At 36.2% G+C, this 19988-nt stretch overlaps 1 protein-coding gene across 1 annotated transcript; it reads right to left on the minus strand.

Annotated features, from left to right (window-relative positions):
- Positions 1 to 3907: 3907 nt before the first annotated feature.
- On the minus strand, positions 3908 to 18721 carry LOC137025196 (asialoglycoprotein receptor 1-like). The gene is made up of 5 exons (XM_067393224.1): positions 18562 to 18721; positions 16589 to 16924; positions 16255 to 16379; positions 4004 to 4110; positions 3908 to 3947 (listed from the first exon to the last, which is right to left on the minus strand). The coding sequence occupies exons 1-5, from the start codon at positions 18719 to 18721 to the stop codon at positions 3908 to 3910; spliced, it is 768 nt and encodes a 255-aa protein (XP_067249325.1).
- Positions 18722 to 19988: the final 1267 nt, after the last annotated feature.

Genomic DNA, 19988 nt, shown 5'->3' on the forward strand with positions numbered 1-19988 from the left:
AATATGTAAATATAAACAGCAAAGCAACAGAATTCCCTGTTCACAGTTCAACTGTGAATGCGGTCATAAATAGCGGTAGTGCAATATCAACATTTGGAAACAGTGATTGTAGTTTCCTTGTTCTTATAAGTTGCAGCAGTGCCCTTGCTGAGGTGTCCTCGTTTTCTTTGATAAATTGTCTGAATTGTCCAATTTTGTCCACAAAATCCTCCTCTAGATCACCTGCATATTTCTTCTGCAGATTAGCTGCTCCTGTGCGAAGATCTTGTAGGGGATGGATGGGATCTCGCTCAAAAATCCAAATGTCTGCTGAATATCTCTGTAGGAGTGATACCTCCCATCCAGCTCAGCAATAAGACGGTATATGATGGCGATAAAAACTGTTGTTTTGAATTTGTCACGTCCTGACCGCTCATAATCAGGTTCAGTGGATTCATCCACTTATTTTTTCCGTTTCCTGTGTCTCTGCATGTCCACTTTGTAGACTGGTTGGGACAACGGTGGAGACATGTTTTTTTGCATCACTCTCAAACTTGTCAAACTCTTCTCGAAAACTGGCTACATAATCCCTCAATGAGCGACCAAATTAACAGCAGTACATGAATCTAGGTCAACTGCCTGTAGAGCAGTACTAGTCTTGTGGAAACGCTGCAGTATGTTATTCCACATATTACACAGAATGCCATTATCTAGCTTGTTCATCTCCACATTACAGTTTCTTGGCTTCGTCCCGTGCAGTAAGACATTGGTTTGTGTCATTACTGATCTTTTGCAGCAACTCCTGGATCCTGGCATAATTCTGGTGCAGTGCTTCAACAGGAAGCAGAGTTCACACACATGACATGAAATGAGACCAGAAAACAAACAACTAAACAGAGTGACAGAAATACTGTGGGTAATTGTGAACACAGCTGAACTGAATTATCTAATAATCACGGTAACCAAGGAGACAAACAAGTGACGGGAATCAGAACAAAGACACGTGACAAATGCAAACAAGCTGAAAGTCCATGAAAACTGAAACTATACTGAACATAACGTGACAGTATGATTGTGTACTTGTTCTGGTGTAGTAGTACAGAGTACATGTACTCATTTAAAGCGTACCCTACTGAAGAAGATTCTGCTGAAGTTGCCACAGCTCTTATCAGCAAGCATCATCAATGTGTTATGGTGTTATGGGTGTCTTAAATTTAAAATGGGCGGTCAAAACTTCGTAAAGCTGGATGCCTGATGTCACAGTTAATGGGGGAAGAAGGGGCAAGTACTCTCCTGAAGGACTGCCTCCAAAACAGAACATTAAAAACCCTGAAGAGATGAAAGAAATTACCTTCCAAATTTCCCTTAGGGAAAGGACAAAATAAATCTTGAAAACTACTTGTTGAAGAGATGCAAAATAAAACACCAAACAAGACCCTAGTAGCCCAAAAGATGGACCAAACATTTCCCTTACAAAGAAAAGAAATAGTGGAAACAGAGCCACTGATCAGAACAATGTTGGATCGCTGACCAGCACTTTTTACTGAACATGAGGTAAGAAATCTTATGATTGTCATTTCCATTTTAGCTATTGCTTAAAGGGTGAGTTCACCCCAAAATGAAAGTTCTGTCATTAATTACTCACCCTCAGACTTTCATTCATCTTTGGAACACAAATTAAAATGTTTTTGATAAAAACTGAGAGATGTCTATCTCCAATGCCTTTGCAACTGCCACTTTGATGCTTCTAAAAGATCATAAAGACATAATATAGTGGTTTAGTCCAAATTTCCTGAAGAGACTTGATCGCTTTTAATGATAAAAAGATTTAATTTACTATCATGTAAACATTGATCAGTGAACAAAAACAGAAGCTCAACCAAACATGAATGTACAAACCTCTTCCTGAAGCTCAATCGTGCTGCGTAACACAGTGGTGTTTGAGTTCAGTGAAGTTCAGTATCATCTCGATTCATACAGTTGAGGTTGTTCAGTCTTAAAGTTATGAGTTATAGTTCTGTTGGCTTTATTCCTGAGATGGCAGTTCAATGTGTTCATATATTATATCAATATAAATATACAGTATTTTATATATGAATAAATATAAAAAATAAAATAAATATACATTTATTCGCTGCAAGCAGCAATTACAGGGCCAACCATGAAGAAGGCACAACAAGTCCTGACTACATGGCTGTGAGCATCAGACCAACTGCAACAGTGAGCAATAAAAGACCTGGTAGGATTATTATGGCTGAAAAATCATAACTAGCTGAAAAATCATGAATACTGTAAATAATGATGATTTAATGCTTTAACACTTTCAACCAATAGTTGGCACTTTGACCAAATTCATGTGGTATGGTTAGAGTGAGGTGAGAATGACACATGCAAAATTTGCAAAAATTACAGCATCATGCCTCATTCGTTGCTGTGGTTTACCTGATTTGCTCTAATCCACTTTTGGTTTAGGGGTGAACCTTCATGATTTTAGCAAGTCTGTTGAAAAATGGTTGAAAAACACCAATTGTAGTTTGAAATTGGCCACTGATTAGTAAACACCCATTTTGGTTTTGCATGTGCACTTCTCACGGTGCGTTCTTAAGGAGATATAATCGCCCTCCAATGAGGGATGAAGGATTTTGAAGAGTACAACTGATGGACACTTCGGTCCCCCATGATCCTTTGCACAGGGAAGTTGTTTGACGTCACAGAATGGGTACAGGAGGCTCGGAGTACGATTTTACCTATAAATGTATATCATCATTTTTCTATACTACTGTAATATTTATGAGTTCAATTTGGCACATTATGGTCAAAATGACATTGTACATTTACAGCTCCTTTTAGTCCATTCAAATGTTTAAAATACACAGACACAATATACAATATGGTGCAATAAACCTAAATAAATAAATAAACTAACGTTAAACAAAAGGCGCAGCTTGCACAGTCTACTCGTCCTTGATTGTCTTAAGATGACGCAGAAATTATCCCAATACACACACACACACAGAAATGTCAAAAAACCCACAAATACATACTTTTACAAGGAAATGTAAAATAAAATAAAATTAAATGACTATACTTTTATTTCCTCATTTATTTATAATTGTATTTTTTCCATTCCACATTTAATAACTTTTTCATTTATTTATTTATGCATTCATTTATTTATGTGCACATTTCTTTGTATGCTAATGAGGAGGGCGTGTTTTACCTCAGACACCAGCAGTGCTGAAGCTTTGAGGCCACAGTGACACCTTGTGGTGTGACTAAACGAAACAAGAGTTTTGCCTTTGCAGGAAGTCACACAAGGAATGAATGACTTAATGAGTGAATCTTATATCACAGTTTAATTCATTTAATATCACCCAACTGTAGGCTATGTATATAGAGTGACCATCTTTATTCCGGACATGGCCGAAAAACATCACCGGGTCAGGGTTTCTAAAATGTGACTTCTTGCAAAGGCACGTCTAACCCTTTTGTGTTTCGTTTAGTCACACCACAAGGTGTCACTGTGGCCTCAAAGCTTCAGCGCTGCCGCTCTGAGTTCACCCTAATCATTAGTGTACAAATGTGGAAATCAGTAAACGTAGACATAAATACATATATACATTAATAAGTGTGATACAAAATAAATGCATTAATAAATAAATGAAAAAGAAGTAAATATGGAAAAAAAATTAAATTATAAATAAATGAGGAGCAGTTACAACACATTTCACATATTGTAGTAGTTATGAGTGTAATTTAAATATATTTAATTTAATTGCTCATTTTTTTTTTTTTTTCTCACAGATACATTTAAAAGCTTTATTACAGGGATAATCATGCCACCCTGATGAATATAACACAGCACAGTTCTCATTTTTAGATCTATTTGGCTGTCCAGTCGCCCAGATCCTGAAAGAACAGATCAGCATTAGATGTTCAGTGCTGCTTTCTGTGTGATATGATACTGACTGTGAGATATGATCATTTATTAGAGAATAATCAGTTTAATTCAGTGATTTCTCACCCAGAGGTCATGTTGGTGCCATCAACCCATTTCCATCTGTCCTCCACATCACTGTCAGTCAGACCAATCCAGACTCCAGCGTTACCAGATATCTTTTTAACAAACTCCTAGTAGAATGAAGCAGGAAGTCACATTTAAAAGTCACATTTAAAATATGATGCTTCAATAAGTTCATAAAGAGATTGTAAATGTAATTCATATGAATTAAGCCAAGCATGTGCACACATAGACATTTTTTTTCTTTGAGAGAAAATGCCCTTTTTTTCTGGGATACTTTTTTTCTTTTTTTTTCTTCTTCTTTCTTAAATAAATTAATATATATTCCTGTTTGTGCACAGCTTCCCTGTCAAACAAATTAACAAAATAAATATTTACTGAAAAAAGGTGCGTCCCAATTCGTGTACTTGTGCACTATTCTATGACGTTTTAAAGTATAAATAGTGCGTTCACACTGAAAATTCCAAAAAGAAAAAGTACACTTTAAATACACGGATGATGCACTAAATTAACGGAAAAAATAAAGTGTGGAATGTTGGACACTTCGTGCACTCAACTGTCGCAGCTTTAATTATGTAGTGAAGGCGGAGGGAGGATCTCATGGATGAGTGCATAGTGCACAATTACATAGTGCGTCATTTGGGACGCAACTATAGACATAAAAGAGGGCTTGAGCACCTGCCATTTTTTTCTTGAGAGAAAGTGCCCTTTTTTTCTGGGATACTTTTTTTTTTCTTCTTCTTTCTTAAATAAGTCAATATATAACCCTGTTTGCGCACAGCTTCGCTGTCAAACAAATTAACAAAATAAATATTTACTGAAAAAAAAAGCCCTTTATATCAGGTCAATTCAATTCACATTTATTTGTATATCTCTTTTCATGATACATATCGTTTTAAAGCAGCTTTACAGAAAATGCATGTCAATATTACAATTAAAAGAAGAATGCAGTTAGCAAATAATGTAATAATTTAGGCAATTAATTTACAAACACTGTTAGCAATTTAACTGAAGGTAGAAGCAATGAGCTCCTGGAAAAATGAACATTTTACATATTAACAATAGTTAGGATATATAGAAATTTCGGCTTTGTCGAGTTCAGATGCGACACGTCATTCATTCCCGCACATACGTGCGCCCCGCCCCACCTCGTGTTTGTTTGCTGCTGGCTGTGACAAAGGGCGTGTCAAAAGGGCGTGTCAAACTTGTGACAAAGGGCGTGTGATAGGGCGCGGCCACTCTAGTCAATGCTTGTGTTTACACCAGCCGCACCGCAGTGTGTTTGAGAAACGTCCCAGAAGCGGCACTAAAGATAGGCGCCTCGCCTATTTTTGACGGACGCCGCGTCCAAAACGCGCATCTCAAATACAAAATAAAGTAAAAATAATCACCTGGTGTAAACTCCCGCTCATATTTCACATCACTAGGATGCCAGAAACTGATGACAAGAGATTCAAAGTTGAAAAACTTGAAATTTCTCTGTTTTTGTTGTCCATAGCAGGAATTTTAAGTGTGTTAACTTCATCTGTATGGCTACAGCAAAATAAAGTATGGAATAGCAATAAACACAACCAAACCGGACAAAATATAACCATTTAGCCATTAAAAACATGAAAAAATCAATGAAAAAAACGTCGGACATGCAAATCTCGTGGTCTCGGGAATCCAGCCGCTTTATTTGCTTTTGGTGTGAGTTAACACCATAGACTGTAAAAAAAATATGGACGTAGAGTCCGTGACGTCACCCATAGAGTTCTGAACAGCAGTTTTGACGCGTAAATGAGGCCGCGGCCATCTTAGCTGCACGTGACCGCACGTCACTCACGGATAACTGAAAATGGGCAAAGAGGCGGGACGTAGTTGGAGCCCATGTGACTTGTTGCTGAAACCACGCCCGCCTAGCATATCTATCTTAGATACTATCTAAAATATTAATAAAGATAGCAATACCATTAGAAAGTACTAAAGGTTTACTGTCAATCTACAGTGTTTTTTTACGATAATGTTATAGATGCTCCAACACCAGTACCCTAATTAATTTGTGTGGGGTGTGCAAATAACACAAATCAAATGGGATTTCATACCTTTATAATGAAATAGAGATCACGAGATGAATCCAATCCGTGGCACTTGGGTAATATATATATATATATATATATATATGTACCAGATGTATATCTCTCAAATGTTCTCTCAAACTAATGAGCACGTATCCAAATTAATTTTTCAAAATAGTGCAGCAGTTTTAGTTCTATCCAAGCAGTGCTTTCGGAGTTATATATCCTCCTGGTATTGTCATTGTAGTAAATCTCAGGAACAAAACTTTTAGCCAATGCCACAACGATCCAACAATGTGTGTTCCGCATGCGAGCACATGTACACAGACTGACATCTGTCTCAAGTGTGCAGCAAGCCATATATTGTATAAAATAATCCAGAAAAAAAGGCACAAATACGGCTGAGATGCCAAATTCAGCGGCTGAAATGAGCTGCTGAGGTGACATGACGTCACACAGACCGCAGCGGCATCTACCTGTCACTCAAGTGACCACGCCTTTAATTATGCAGAAATTTAAGGCTAAATATAATTTAAACAGATGAGCTATAAAAAAATTCACCCCCCTCAGAGTTGTCATAAAGGGCAAAATTCGCAGTATAGACCAAAACCACAATTTGAACCAGAGTGTAAACATGTTTTTTTCTGCTGTAAACTTGGCTAATTTAACATGATGGTCAATGAGATTCTGCTCACTTCTGCAGCCTGTCCCTAGCGGCCAGTCGATGAATTGCAGTTTAATTCACTTCCGTATTGGCTTCACGAGAAACGAGGTTGCCGCTTGGTTAACACCGCTCAGAAGACGGAACAAAACCTTGCCGGAGCCGTAATGCAACGCACACGCGTGCAGTGTAAACGAGGCTTAATAGTGAAGATCATATGAACGTTAGTCAGTGAAGTGGAAGAATTAGAGAGAAACGAGGAAACAAAGAAATTTAAAAAGATGATGAATAAATCTGAGGGAAGGAGTGTCAAAACAAGGACTGAAGATGATGAATTCAAGGTAGTACTTAGATTTAGTGAAGAAAAAGGAGTGCATGACATGAGTCCAGTGAAATTGAGTACGATTTTGAAAAATCAAGTTGGTGAGGTCAGGTTGGCCAAAGTTTTGAGAGACTGAAATTTACTAATTATGTGCAGTAAGGAAGAATAAAGGGAAAGGGTTTATAGGATGAGAGAAATAGGAAAACATAAAGTGATAAGTGCTCGACATGTGGAGAAGAGATACATGTGGAACAAGGTGTGATTTGGGGAATACCTGTTGAGGTTACTATGGAGGAAATAAAGGAAATATGAATATAGGAAAGTTGAAAGATGCACGAAGATTACAATCCTTTAGAGATGGGGTAAAACAAGACAGTGAAAGTGTAGTGTTGGAGTTTGAGGATGAAATACTCCCAAACAAACTAACACTAGGTTACATGACATACAATGTGAGGGAATTTGTCCCTAAACCCATGAGATGCTTTAATTGCCAGATATTTGGGCATACTGCTTCAACTTGTAAAGGGAAAAGAAGGTGTGCTAGATGTGGAGAGGACCATGATTATCAGCAATGCAGGAAAGAGATTCAACCAAAATGTTGTAATTGTGGAGGGAGTCACAGTGTGGCATATGGAGGATGTGAAGTAATGAAAAGACAGGTTGAAATTCAGCAGTTCAGAGTGCAAAATAAGATCTCATATGCAGATGCTGTTAAAATGGTGAACGTCAGGGAAGAGAGAGATGAAGGAAATGTAAATGAGTCCATCATTTACAAGTATTAAACAACAGGAATGACCAAAGGACAGCAAAGCACTGATTGATCTAAAGAAATGAATGAATGAATGAATGAATGAATGAATGAATGAATGAATATTTACTGATGTATCATGGGAAATAGTGAGGAATGAATGAAGTGCTCAAGCAAGTCAAGAAGCTTCATTTGTTGGCTAATGGTGCTTGTGTTACAAAGGAATGAAAGAAGCTTAGTGGCAAATGGGCAAGAGTTTAAGAATTTTATTGTAAGGTTACCAGTAGCACCTGATGTAGTTTGTTTACAAGAAACTTGGTTGACACCTAAATTAGATTAATTTTAACTATAATGGTGTTAGAAGAGATAGGGAAAAGGGTGTGCTACCTTTATTAAAAGGTGCCCTAGAACGTTTTTTCATAAGATGTAATATGAAAAGTGTTCGTCATGTAAGGTCGGATCATGTAAGTACAGTGTTTATTTGGATGTTTACATTTGATTCTGAATGAGTTTGATGCTGCTCCGTGGCTAAAGCTAATATTACACACTGTTGGAGAGATTTATAAAGAATGAAGTTGTGTTTATGAATTATACAGACTGCAAGTGTTTAAAAATGAAAATAGCGACGGCTCTCGTCTCCGTGAATACAGTAAGAAACGATGGTAACTTTAACCACATTTAACAGTACATTAGCAACATGCTAACGAAACATTTAGAAAAACAATTTGTTATCATGGATGTTATCATGGATCATGTCAGTTAATATTGCTCCATCTGCCATTTTTCACTGTTGTTCTTGCTTGCTTACCTAGTCTGATGATTCAGCTGTGCACAGATCCAGATGTTAATACTGACTGCCCTTGTGTAATGCCTTGAACATGAGCTGGCATATGCAAATATTGGGGTCATACATATTAATGATCCCGACTGTTACGTAACAGTCGGTGTTATGTTGAGATCCGCATGTTTTCCGGAAGTCTTTTAAACAAATGAGATTTATATAAGAAGGAGGAAACAATGGGGTTTGAGACTCACTGTATGTCATTTCCATGTACTGAACTCTTGTTATTCAACTATGCCGATAAATTCAATTTTCCATTCTACGGCACCTTTAAGGAAAATATACCATTTCAAGTTATCAGTAAAGGAAAGGATGAAGAATATATATAAATATGGAATAAACAAGGTCAGTTTTTCATTATAAACTATTATACCCCTTATAAGAGATTAGATATTAATATATTAAATCAAATTCTGGAAAAGGTTTCTAATCACGTTTTTTGGTGCAGGGATTTTAATGCTTATAGTTCACTATGGGGAGGAGAGAAAACCAATGGGCAGATAATAGAACAATTATTGGAGGATAATAATCTGGTGTGTCTCAATGATGGAAGAGGTACAAGAATAGATGTACACACGGGTAAAAGTTCAGCACTTGATTTAACTATAGTATCAAAAGAGGTGGCTGGGAATTGTGAGTGGAAGATATGGGAAGAATCTACTATTGGTAGTGACCACTATCCTGTTTTTTGTAAAATATGTGGAGAGACGGATGAGAGGATAGAGGAAAGAGAGGCTAAATGGATATTTAGTAAGGCTAAATGGGGTAAGTTTGAATATTTATGTGAGGTGGAAAGTAGTGAAATAGATCTAAACCAAGATATAGAAGAAATAGATGAAAAATTAAGAAAAGTTGTGTTAAAAGCAGCATATTCATCGATACCCAAAAGCAAAGGGAAATTGAAAAAGAAACCAGTTCCTTGGTGGATGGAGGAGTGCAGTAAAATTATTAAAGAAAGAAATAAAGCTTTTAAAATGTTGAAAAGAACTCATAATTTCCGAAGACTCAAGCCCAAGTAAAGAAAGTGGTGAGAGATGCAAAAAGAAATAGCTGGAGAGAATATTGTAATAAAATAGGCAGAACAACTCCTTTAGGTGAGGTATGGGGAATGATAAGAAAAATGAGGGGAATTAGGAGAGATTGGCAATATCCGGTTTTAAAAGCTGGAGAAAGTATAGCAGTGGAAATATTAGCGAAGACTCTTGCCGAAATTGATAGTTCTAATAATCTATCAGAGGAATGTTTATGAGGGAGAAATGAAACTAGAGATGTTAATTTAGGAGCATTATAGAGACAGGAATGTACAAAGGATGCTATGGATGCTCCTTTTATATTACAAAAATTAGACAAGCTATAAATAAATCTAGATTAACTTCACCAGGGAAAGATCAGATCTGTTATGTTATGTTAAAACATCTAGGAATTTTAACTCAAAGTAAACTTTTAGGTTTGTATAATAAAGTATGAGAAGGTTGTATATTACCTATACGTTTGAAAGATGCAGTTATTATTCCCATAATAAAACCAGGAAAGGATCCAAAAAATCCAGCAAATTACAGGCCAATTGCTCTTACATCTCATGTTGGGAAAATAATGGAAAGGATGATTGTTGAGAGATTGACGTTTTATTTAGAAAGTAAAGGATTGTTATGTCATAAGAATGGTTTTAGGAAAGGTTGAGGAACTATGGATCCAGTTGTTTGTTTGGAAACAGAAGTTAAAAAAGCACAAATTAAAAAGGAGTCAGTATTAGCAATATTTTTAGACATAGAAAAAAAAGCGTATGATATGATATGGAAAGAGCGACTGTTGATTAAATTAGTTAAAATTGGAATAAAAAGCAGAACTTTTAAGATGATTCTTAATATAATGAGATGTTAGAAAGATAAAGATATATCCAGGTTAAAATTCCAGTAGATACAGAGTAGAAATTGGGACTTCACAGGGTAGCGTGATCAGCCCATTACTTTTTTCTATCATGATTAATGAAGTGTTTTATGAATTAAAATGTGATATTGGTAAATCATTGTTTGCTGCTGATATTACTCTTTGGAAAAATGGTAAGAATCTAATATTAATACAAGAGAAGATGCAAGAAGCAATAAGAAAGATTGAAAGATTTTCAGTAAAAAGACAAAGATGATGGTTTTTACTAGAAAGAAGGTTAATAAAAGCAAAGATATTGATGTAGAGCAGGTAAACTCCTTTCGGTTTTAAGGGGTTATATTTGACTCTAAACTGACTTGGAGTGATCATATAAAGAAAATAGAGGAAAAATGCAAGATGATTCTTAATATAATGAGATGTTTAACAGGTTTGGAGTGGGGTGCTAGTAAAAGAGATGTATATGTTGCTTTATTAAGACAGAGATAGAGTATGGAAGTGTAGTGTATAGATCAGCTGCAAAGACTCTGTTAAAGAAACTGGAAATATTACAAAATCAAGCTTTGAGAATCTGCTGTGGGGCTATAAAATCATCTCCAGCTTGTGCGATTCAAGCGGAGATGGGTGAATTAACTCTGAATTTAAGATACAAGCAACTGATGATCAATTATTGGGCAAATTTAAAAGGTCATAATGGAGAAAAACACCCTACTGTAAAGGCCTTTAGCTCATGTTGGGAAAGTATGAAAGCAAAGGGAGAATGTTTTACGTAGGCAGATATCCTGATACTGATACTAATGCAAATTATACATTGCGTTTTAAAAGATATCTGTAGGACTGTCAATACTGAAAGAGAAGCATTCCATGGACCCAAATCCATGAACCACATTCGGATACACCATTTATTAAAACCAATTAAAAATCATAATACAGCATTGCATAATGTTATCATTCTTAAACCTTTGCTTAGACAGGAGAATATGTCAAAACAAGTTTAAACCCTCACTGTCAGTGTGCATATTCTTGTTCAATAAATTACAGTGGCTGTAGCATTTCTATCAAAGAAGTGGCCGAATATAATTTAAATAATATTATATTTTTAATTATGCTGGTTGGCCAAAAACAAGGATTTGATAGTGCTTTATAACAACAACAATCACCAGGCATTTGGTGCCCTCTGCAGGCATTTGTTATAATTTATATTATGTTCTTATAACATTATAACATGTTCATAAAACACTTGATGCGTTTAAATATGCAGATTAGCTTGTTTTGGTTAATTTAGACGAAATCTACAGATGCAAACAGACAGAGGGTCGTAGGCTTAAAACAATCTAAATGTGTATTTTGGAAGTCTTCTTTCCATTAGAGTAAAAGAAGACATGGAAACAAAAATAGACCAAAATCTTTAAATTGTCCACTACAATAACACCAAAAGAATTAAAACAATTTATTGATTTGTGAAAAATAAACAAATTATTAGTGAAACTATGTCCCTCTCCTTGGTGCAGTCATTTACTCTCATTACTTGAAAATAGTAGTATAGAAAACATGCACATTGGGGCGGAGTTTCCTTTGCTGTTGTGATAAACCTAGTGAATAAAGAAGACAGTGGTCTCTGTGAACTGATTATTTTGTAGAAATCTGTGGAGTATGAAACAATTGAGCGAGTATGAGTGAATTAAAATAAATTGGTAAGGAAGTCAGAGTTGTGTTAATATATTTAACATTTTGTTTGAGAAGTGCCTTTTTTCCACTTGAGCCCCTGCCCCCAAAATCTCTGTGCACTTCCCTGAATTAAGTGGTTTAATCCAAGTGTTTCAAAGAGACACAATCACTTTATATGATGGTTTAATTTAGGGTTTTATTCACATATAAACTTTGATCAGCGAACAGACGTGTTTTACTGACGACTGCTTCATAATTGTGGCCACGTCTGACAGACTGACTGTTTTGTAGGAGAGAATGTAATTATAACTCTCACAGAGAAAATTATTTATATTAGTTAAAGGATTAGTTCACTTTCAAATAAAATTTTCCTGATAATTTACTCACCCCCATGTCATCCAAGATGTTCATGTCTTTCTTTCTTCAGTCAAAAAGAAATTAAGGTTTTTGATGAAAACATTCCAGGATTATTCTCCTTATAGTGGACTTCAATGGTCTCCAGACGGTTGAAGGTCAAAATTACAGTTTCAGTGCAGCTTCAAAGGGCTTTAAACGATACCAGACGAGGAATAAGGGTCTTATCTAGCGAAACCATCGGCCATTTTCAAAAGAAAAAAAAACAACTATATGCTTTATAAACACAAACAATCACCTTGCACGTGCTTCCGCCAAAACCACACTTTCATATTCTTCAAAAAGCTTACGCTGTATGTCCTACGCCTTCCCTATTCAACTTACGGAACGAACGCAGCACGGTTACCTTTGTCCCGTAAGTAGAATAGGGAAGGCGTAGGACCAGTGGCGGCTGATGCAAAAATTTTTTGTGGGGACGCCAAAAAACAAAACAAATAGAAATGTAGGAATGAATGTAGGCTAATTGTTAACAAGTGATATAATAATGTATCATTACTGCTTATCTTAAACAGGGAAAATTCAGTATTTAAAGCATGCCATAGGGCTGGGATCTAAAAAATAAATAAATCTGTATTTAATTAAAAAAAATGTCATTTTCACATCCTGCCCAATATTGTCCTACAAACAATGTTCATATTGAAGGCTATGAAAACAAACATGAATATAACCGTGTAGTATTATGTAAAGGGTCAAATCACATGAGGCCTACATTCTAACATTGTAACACTACAATCTAATTTTTTTTTTTTTTTTTAAAAAGCAGAAGTTAAATACACTAAACTAAAAATAAAAAAAAAAAAAGCAGACAGATTATTATTATTATTTATTATTTAAATTACCCTGCAATAGTCAATGTACAGCTATCATAAAAATACACTTAATAGTAAGATCGAAATTCTACATATGGCACAATTATGTGCGCAAACAAAAACAAATTTTCAACAACAAATATTTTTAGCAAAATAAAATGTATATTTTAGTCACAATTATTGCATTCCTATTCAATTGAACTCTGCGGTGGCGCTTGTTCACGGAAGTTTGTTCTTGCTGAAGGCTCGTCCACTCCTGACTGCAAAATGGAAATATTTCCTCGACTTTCTAACATGTATAGATGGAGAATATGTCTGTGAAATGTATATTATGCACGGAGGAAATTATTGGATGTCACTTTAGCTTAAAACGTTATTAGTAGAGGAATGTTTGTTTCCACCAATTGCTGCACAAGTTAAGGTCACGTATGATGACGAAAGCATGTTAGCGCTAGCCCTCAAGGAATCAATAGAGAATGCATTGCAGTGCCTGAAGTACGAAAAAAGTTTTTTGAATGGAAGTCTATGGGAGCACTCTGGGCAATTCTCGGCCTGACTGAAATCACCCAAAAAGAGGCGGTGCTCCACAGAACGTGACTCAACGCAGATTGGACTATATCCAGAGGCAGAACAAACAGTCTAGCAGTGACAGCTAGTGTAACACTGGTTGAATGTGATTGAAAACATCTGTCCCTTTCGCACTTTAGTGGTGCGTCACCCTATTGCCCTAATGAAGAAACCACCCCTGCATAGGACATACAGCGTAAGCTTTTTGGATGGCATAGGGGTGAGTAAATTATCAGGAAAATTTTATTTGAAAGTGAACTAATCCTAGTTTTTAAGGAGCCAAGGTATAAAACTGTCCCCAAACAAAAAGACTCTCCTGTTCAACTGAAACAGCACAAGTCTAACATTATATGTCTTAAAAAAATAAAAATATAACATATAAATACCAAAGAAAAGGAAAAAACATATATTAGAGCAAATTTAAGAGAGAAAGATGCATAAAAACATAAATAAATTATAATAATCACTTGTATGTTTGCCTAAAAAGATAGGTTTTAAGTGAAGATTTAAAAACACTAAAAGAGTCAGCATGTCTGATCTCAGTGGGAAGAGCTTTCCAGAGTTTGGGAGCAAAAGAAGAAAAATCCCATAAAACATAAACACGTTGAAGGAACAATTAAAAAGCCAGAATCAGAAGAACGAAGATTGCGTCTTGGGGTGTATGCTGTCAAAAGTTCAATATTGTGGAGCTAAACCATGCAAGGCCTTGTAAGTGAGCATGAGAATTTTAAAATCGATGCGAAACCTGACCGGGAGCCAGTGCAACGACTTCAAGATGGGAATAATGTGCTCACTTGTCCTGGACCTTATCAGGAATCTTGCCGCTGAGTTTTGGACATACTGCAATTTGTTTAGGGTAGATTTAGAAACTCCAGCAAGCAGAGCGTTACAATAGTCGATGCGAGAAAAGACAAATGAATTAATCAGTTTTTCAACCACAAGAAAGATAACATGGGGTGCAATCGTGCAGTGTTTCTAAGATGAAAAAATAAAATGTTGACCATATTCTGGACATGAGGATCAAATGTTAAATTTGCATCAAATATCACCCCCAGGTTTTTTTTATTTAGTTTGAAACTCCAAAGCAGAGCCATCCACTATTAAGGTTACAGCATCAGCTTTGTGAATTTGTTGGGGTGAACCAATGAGCATAACCTCAGTCTTGTCACTGTTGAGACAGAGAAATTATGAGACATCCATATTTTTACCTCAGAGATACAATGTTCCAGAAAGGCAACAGCCGTATTATCGCCAGGTTTTGAATTAATATAAATGTGGGTGTCGTCTGCATAAAAATGAAACTTAAGACCCAAGGATTCCAGGGGAAAAATGTAGATGCTAAAAAGCAAGGGACTCAAAACAGATCCCTGGGGAACTCCAAATTGCACTGCAATTGGATATGCATCCATCCAGGGACACAAACTGCCTTCAATCTGAACCAGTTTAATACTGTGTCAGTAACACCAAAAACAGTTTCCAAACAAGTAGAATAACGTTACTGGACTGAAACCCTTTATTCAGTTCAGTCTGAACATGTCAGTGATGTCTCGGCATCCAGATTTCGAGCCAGAATCACCACATCCTCTGTAGCATGTACAAATATGTATTTAGCCCGTGTGTGTTGTGTTCGCTCCGCGCAGCTTGAAGGTCTCTGGCTAACCAGCTAACAGCAATATGTGTCACTCACAACTTTCTAGAAATGTGTGAAATGTTTTTTGTTGTTATTATACTTGTAGTTATGATAAAGAATAGAGCAGTACGTTGGTGTACAACTGCAGTGCTTTATCAATACGTTTGTGTTGAGCTAATGCATATACCGTGACTGTGTATTTACCAATGAGCTGTGGGCTAGGCTCGCTAACATGAACACAAAACAACTTATTTCCTCCCTGAGTCTTTATTCTTTGAACAGAACGGAGCACCATCATTAATATAATATAATGTAAGTGATGCAAGCGCTGTATACTGTACTTCATGTTAACCAGCAGAAGTCATCTGACCAATCATTAGCATCGCGCAAACAAGGGGTTTGGCAAAAACGAATCGTTGAGCAAATTGTTTGGGAGTCATTGAGCAAATAAAGGTAAAAATAAATGCAGGTTATAAGACAATTAAAGTGTTTTTTGACCTTGCATGCTTTTAAACCGGTTGTTGGAGACTCCCAAAACAAAAATAGGAACCTTTCAAATGCCACAAGAGGGCCACTTTAAGGTCTGTGTTGGTGAGTAGACATTCATACTGTGAGCAGCACAACCTTTGGTGCCCAATCTATCTTACACTCACTTGTTCCTCTCTGTTGTTTATGATGATCAGATCTGCTCCTCTCTCTGTACAGTATCTTCTGCTCTCAGCCCAGTCCCTCTCCTCAGAGAAAATGAAGTAAAAACTGGATTGATAAATATATCCACCTGTAAACACAACCAGATCATCAACTATTACTTTTTTCCACCTGTACTGATTTATGACATTGTTTTGATAGTGTCACTTAATATATATATTAAGTATATAATGGTATATATAACTAGATATAGTATATAAAGACAGTGCAAGATTATGGAACGACCTCATTTAGATATTTAACTAAACACTTGTACTAGTAATTATAATTTAACATTACCTGTTTCATTGAGCATCTTCCACAGTTCATTTCTCTCCTGATTGATCTGGTCTCTTTCTTTAATTAATTCATCCCTATCATTTGTCAAGGCCATGTTCTTGTTTAGTAGCTGGTCTCTCTCATTGGTCAGGTCTTTGTTCTTTATTTTCAGCCCATCTCTCTCTTGTGTGAGGTTGGTGATGTTGGTTAGTAGCTGGTGTGTCTCTGGTGTGTAGTTTGAGCTCTTTGTATGGATGTGGACACACAGCACTATGACTGCAGTCAGCAGAAGAACACACAGCAGCACCAAACACACTGCAGCTGCTCTGGAGCTTCTGATCTTCACACAAACACTTCCTGAAAATGACAGACATCAAGATGAATGTTTTCTCAATTCCTAATTGTATGTTTGTGTTGTATGTGTACCTGTATGGTTTCTCTTGGTTCAGTGTTTATATTGCCATGAACAGGCTGAGACATTTTTGTTCACGATGAAGCTATATGTGTTTCTACTCTGTAGTCCTCTGCTATTTGAGACTCTACTTTAAGTAGTTGAGGCAAAGTATGTTATAGTACAAGAGCTTGTGACATCCTTCCTGTTAAAACCAATATATTCCTCGTCTGGTATCGTTTAAAGCCCTTTCAAGCTGAACTGAAACTGTAATTTTGACCTTCAACCGTTTGGAGGCCACTATAGTCCACTATAAGGAGAATAATCCTGGAATGTTTTCATCAAAAACCTTCATTTCTTTTCGACTGAAGAAAGAAAGACATAAACATCTTGGATGACATGGAGGTGAGTAAATTACCAGGAAAATTTTATTTGAAAGTGAACTAATCCTTTAAACTACGCCAGAGCGCATACACACCTCACACACTGGATGCTGTGCGCAAGGCAGTTGAACATAGTGGTGTTTTAGAGGTAAAAAACGATACTGTTCGGTTTCTCGCACAAACCGATCGTTTCGTGTCTTAGGATATCAGTGTGTCATCACGAGCCGCAGGGTTTAATTTGGATTTGTCTGTGCATGTTTTTTTTACTCTCATAGATTGTGTTCCCATTGACATGCATTATATGACTGACAGACAGCAACGGTTGAGTTAAAAATCATCATTTGTGTTCTACTGAGCTGATATCCAAGTAAAACAAAGTCACCTACATTTGAAAAATCCCTTTAATTGTGCTTAAAAATCTGTGTTCTTCTGTTGCATGTTTGTTTCTATTGCCTGCACTGCTGCTTATATATATAAATTAAATTAATATAAGTGCAAGTCAATCACATGTCACTGAGAACATAAATGATCTGAAGTCAGTGTAAAGTCTCAAATCATGTGAGGAGCAATGCTCAAGGAGGCTTTATTGAACTTTATTGACATAATGAGGCACAGAATGATGCTTTCAATGAGTTTATGTACAATCAGTCATACAAATTTGGCGTCATTAAGGCAGTAAAGTCAAGCCTGTGGTTTCTCTGTTTCTACACCAACACAAAGATAGAGCAGCATTCTTATGAACATTATTATGAAGGACTCAGGTACAGTGTATATTTAAGGACATCCACAGACTTCAGTCATATTACGAAATTCCATAATGCCTCAGATTAAAGTCATGGGACAAAATGGCATCATGCTTTAGACAGAAAGGCTTCAGGTCTCAGGAAAAACTGTGTCAGTGTCAGGTCTCGTACAATTAGGCATCAGACGAAACAGCCTCAGACAAAAAAGGCATTGGATAAACGGACTGACCATCCTAACTGAAACACACAGGCTGAGTAAACATTTTAATCAGGTTCTTTTTCTTTCTCTCCAAAATCATATACAGATGGTTAGTTATTAAATTCTACAATAGCATCAGAAGAACACAAAGCTGAACCAATCACACTGTAGCTTCTTCTGATCTTCACTCAATCACTTCTGAACAGCACAGGTCTGACATTAGATGACTGAACATGTGCAGACTCTGATGATTTGATCAAAGTAATGAATGTGATTACCTGTACGCTGAAGTGGTTGGGGTGTGTTTGTCTCTGTCCTGAAGTCATGATCTCTCACACATTCTGCACTCTCATAGATTTCCACCATCATCTCCATTCTGTCTTTGTTCATTCCCTCAGACTCGGTCCTGATCACATCTTCATTAATACCATCAGACATTTCTGCTCTTTAACTGTCAAACATTAAATGATCTTGTTCCTTGATGTTGTAGATGTAGTCAGCACTCGTCTTCTTTTTAAAGCCAGTGACAAATAAACTCGTGGTCAATGTGTGAAAAAAACCTCTGTGACATCAGCCCTTAAAGTTGACATGAAACAGAAGTTGTGAAAGTCTTTTCATTCTTTTTGTGTTGTATATCCAAGTACAACTCTGTCATTGTTGTAATATCATGTGATTGACAGGTTGTCCCGCTCCAGTAAATGAGAAGAGAAGAGAAGTCATTGCAAGAGGGAGGGAAAGTTATTTTAATTAAAAATTATGGGGACACATGAATTTTAAATGTGATGTTTATTGATAAATCATTCATAAATACTGCAATATTCCATAAAAAATAAGAATTGTTGATTTTAATTTCATAGTGACTTGTAGGTTGTTGTGGAAAAGTTCTTTATTCTTTCAGTGGTGAGAAGAAACAAACACTCAGGAAATGTCTTTGTTGATTTTATTCTTGTAAGAAAGTTGTTTAAAGAAGATTTCTACACAGTTCTAGAGAGAAGAACACCTTCACCCAGAGCGGCTGTCTTATATACGCCTCTTATTGTTCCTTGTTACCCCAAACCAATCGGAACATGTCATAAAAACTGAAAAAAGAGAGGGGTCTAAAACTTAGCAGATGCCCTATTAAAGTCCAAGCTGTCTAGACAAACACATTTGCACCTTTGCCTCACTTCCTTTGTTAGTTTCAGAAGCGTTTCTTAAAAGAGAACAGCATTAGCAGTAATTTTCCACTGAACAAGCTGTTTTAAATGATACACAAGACAGAGAGAAAGAAAGTATCAATGCATCCATTTATAAATCAGGAGAATAAATGATAAGCAATAAAAAATACAATGCTTAGAACAAGCACTGACTGTGGCAGGTTACTGGGGAAATGCACATTTGGAAAGGAAATATATTTACAGGAACATTTCAGCAGGTTCAAGATGAGATTTTTCTTTTTTGTGTGTTGGGAAATTGTGAAATCTGATGTAGCGAATTAACTCAAAGGGGAAATATTAATAATTATTCATAACTCATTATGATTATTATGATTAATTATGAATATGTAAATCCGTTAATCAGATTAACTGGATGTAGCTACATTAAGATTAATAATACAATCAATTAACCTGTTCGTCCAGTGAACGCTCAGTGTTGATTGTTTATTAATTCTAAGAAATGTTAATTTCCAAGTTATGGAAAAATAACATTCTTGTTGTACCGTACT

The sequence above is a fragment of the Chanodichthys erythropterus genome, chromosome 8 (assembly GCF_024489055.1).
Source record: "Chanodichthys erythropterus isolate Z2021 chromosome 8, ASM2448905v1, whole genome shotgun sequence".
NCBI classification, from domain to species: Eukaryota; Metazoa; Chordata; class Actinopteri; order Cypriniformes; family Xenocyprididae; genus Chanodichthys; species Chanodichthys erythropterus.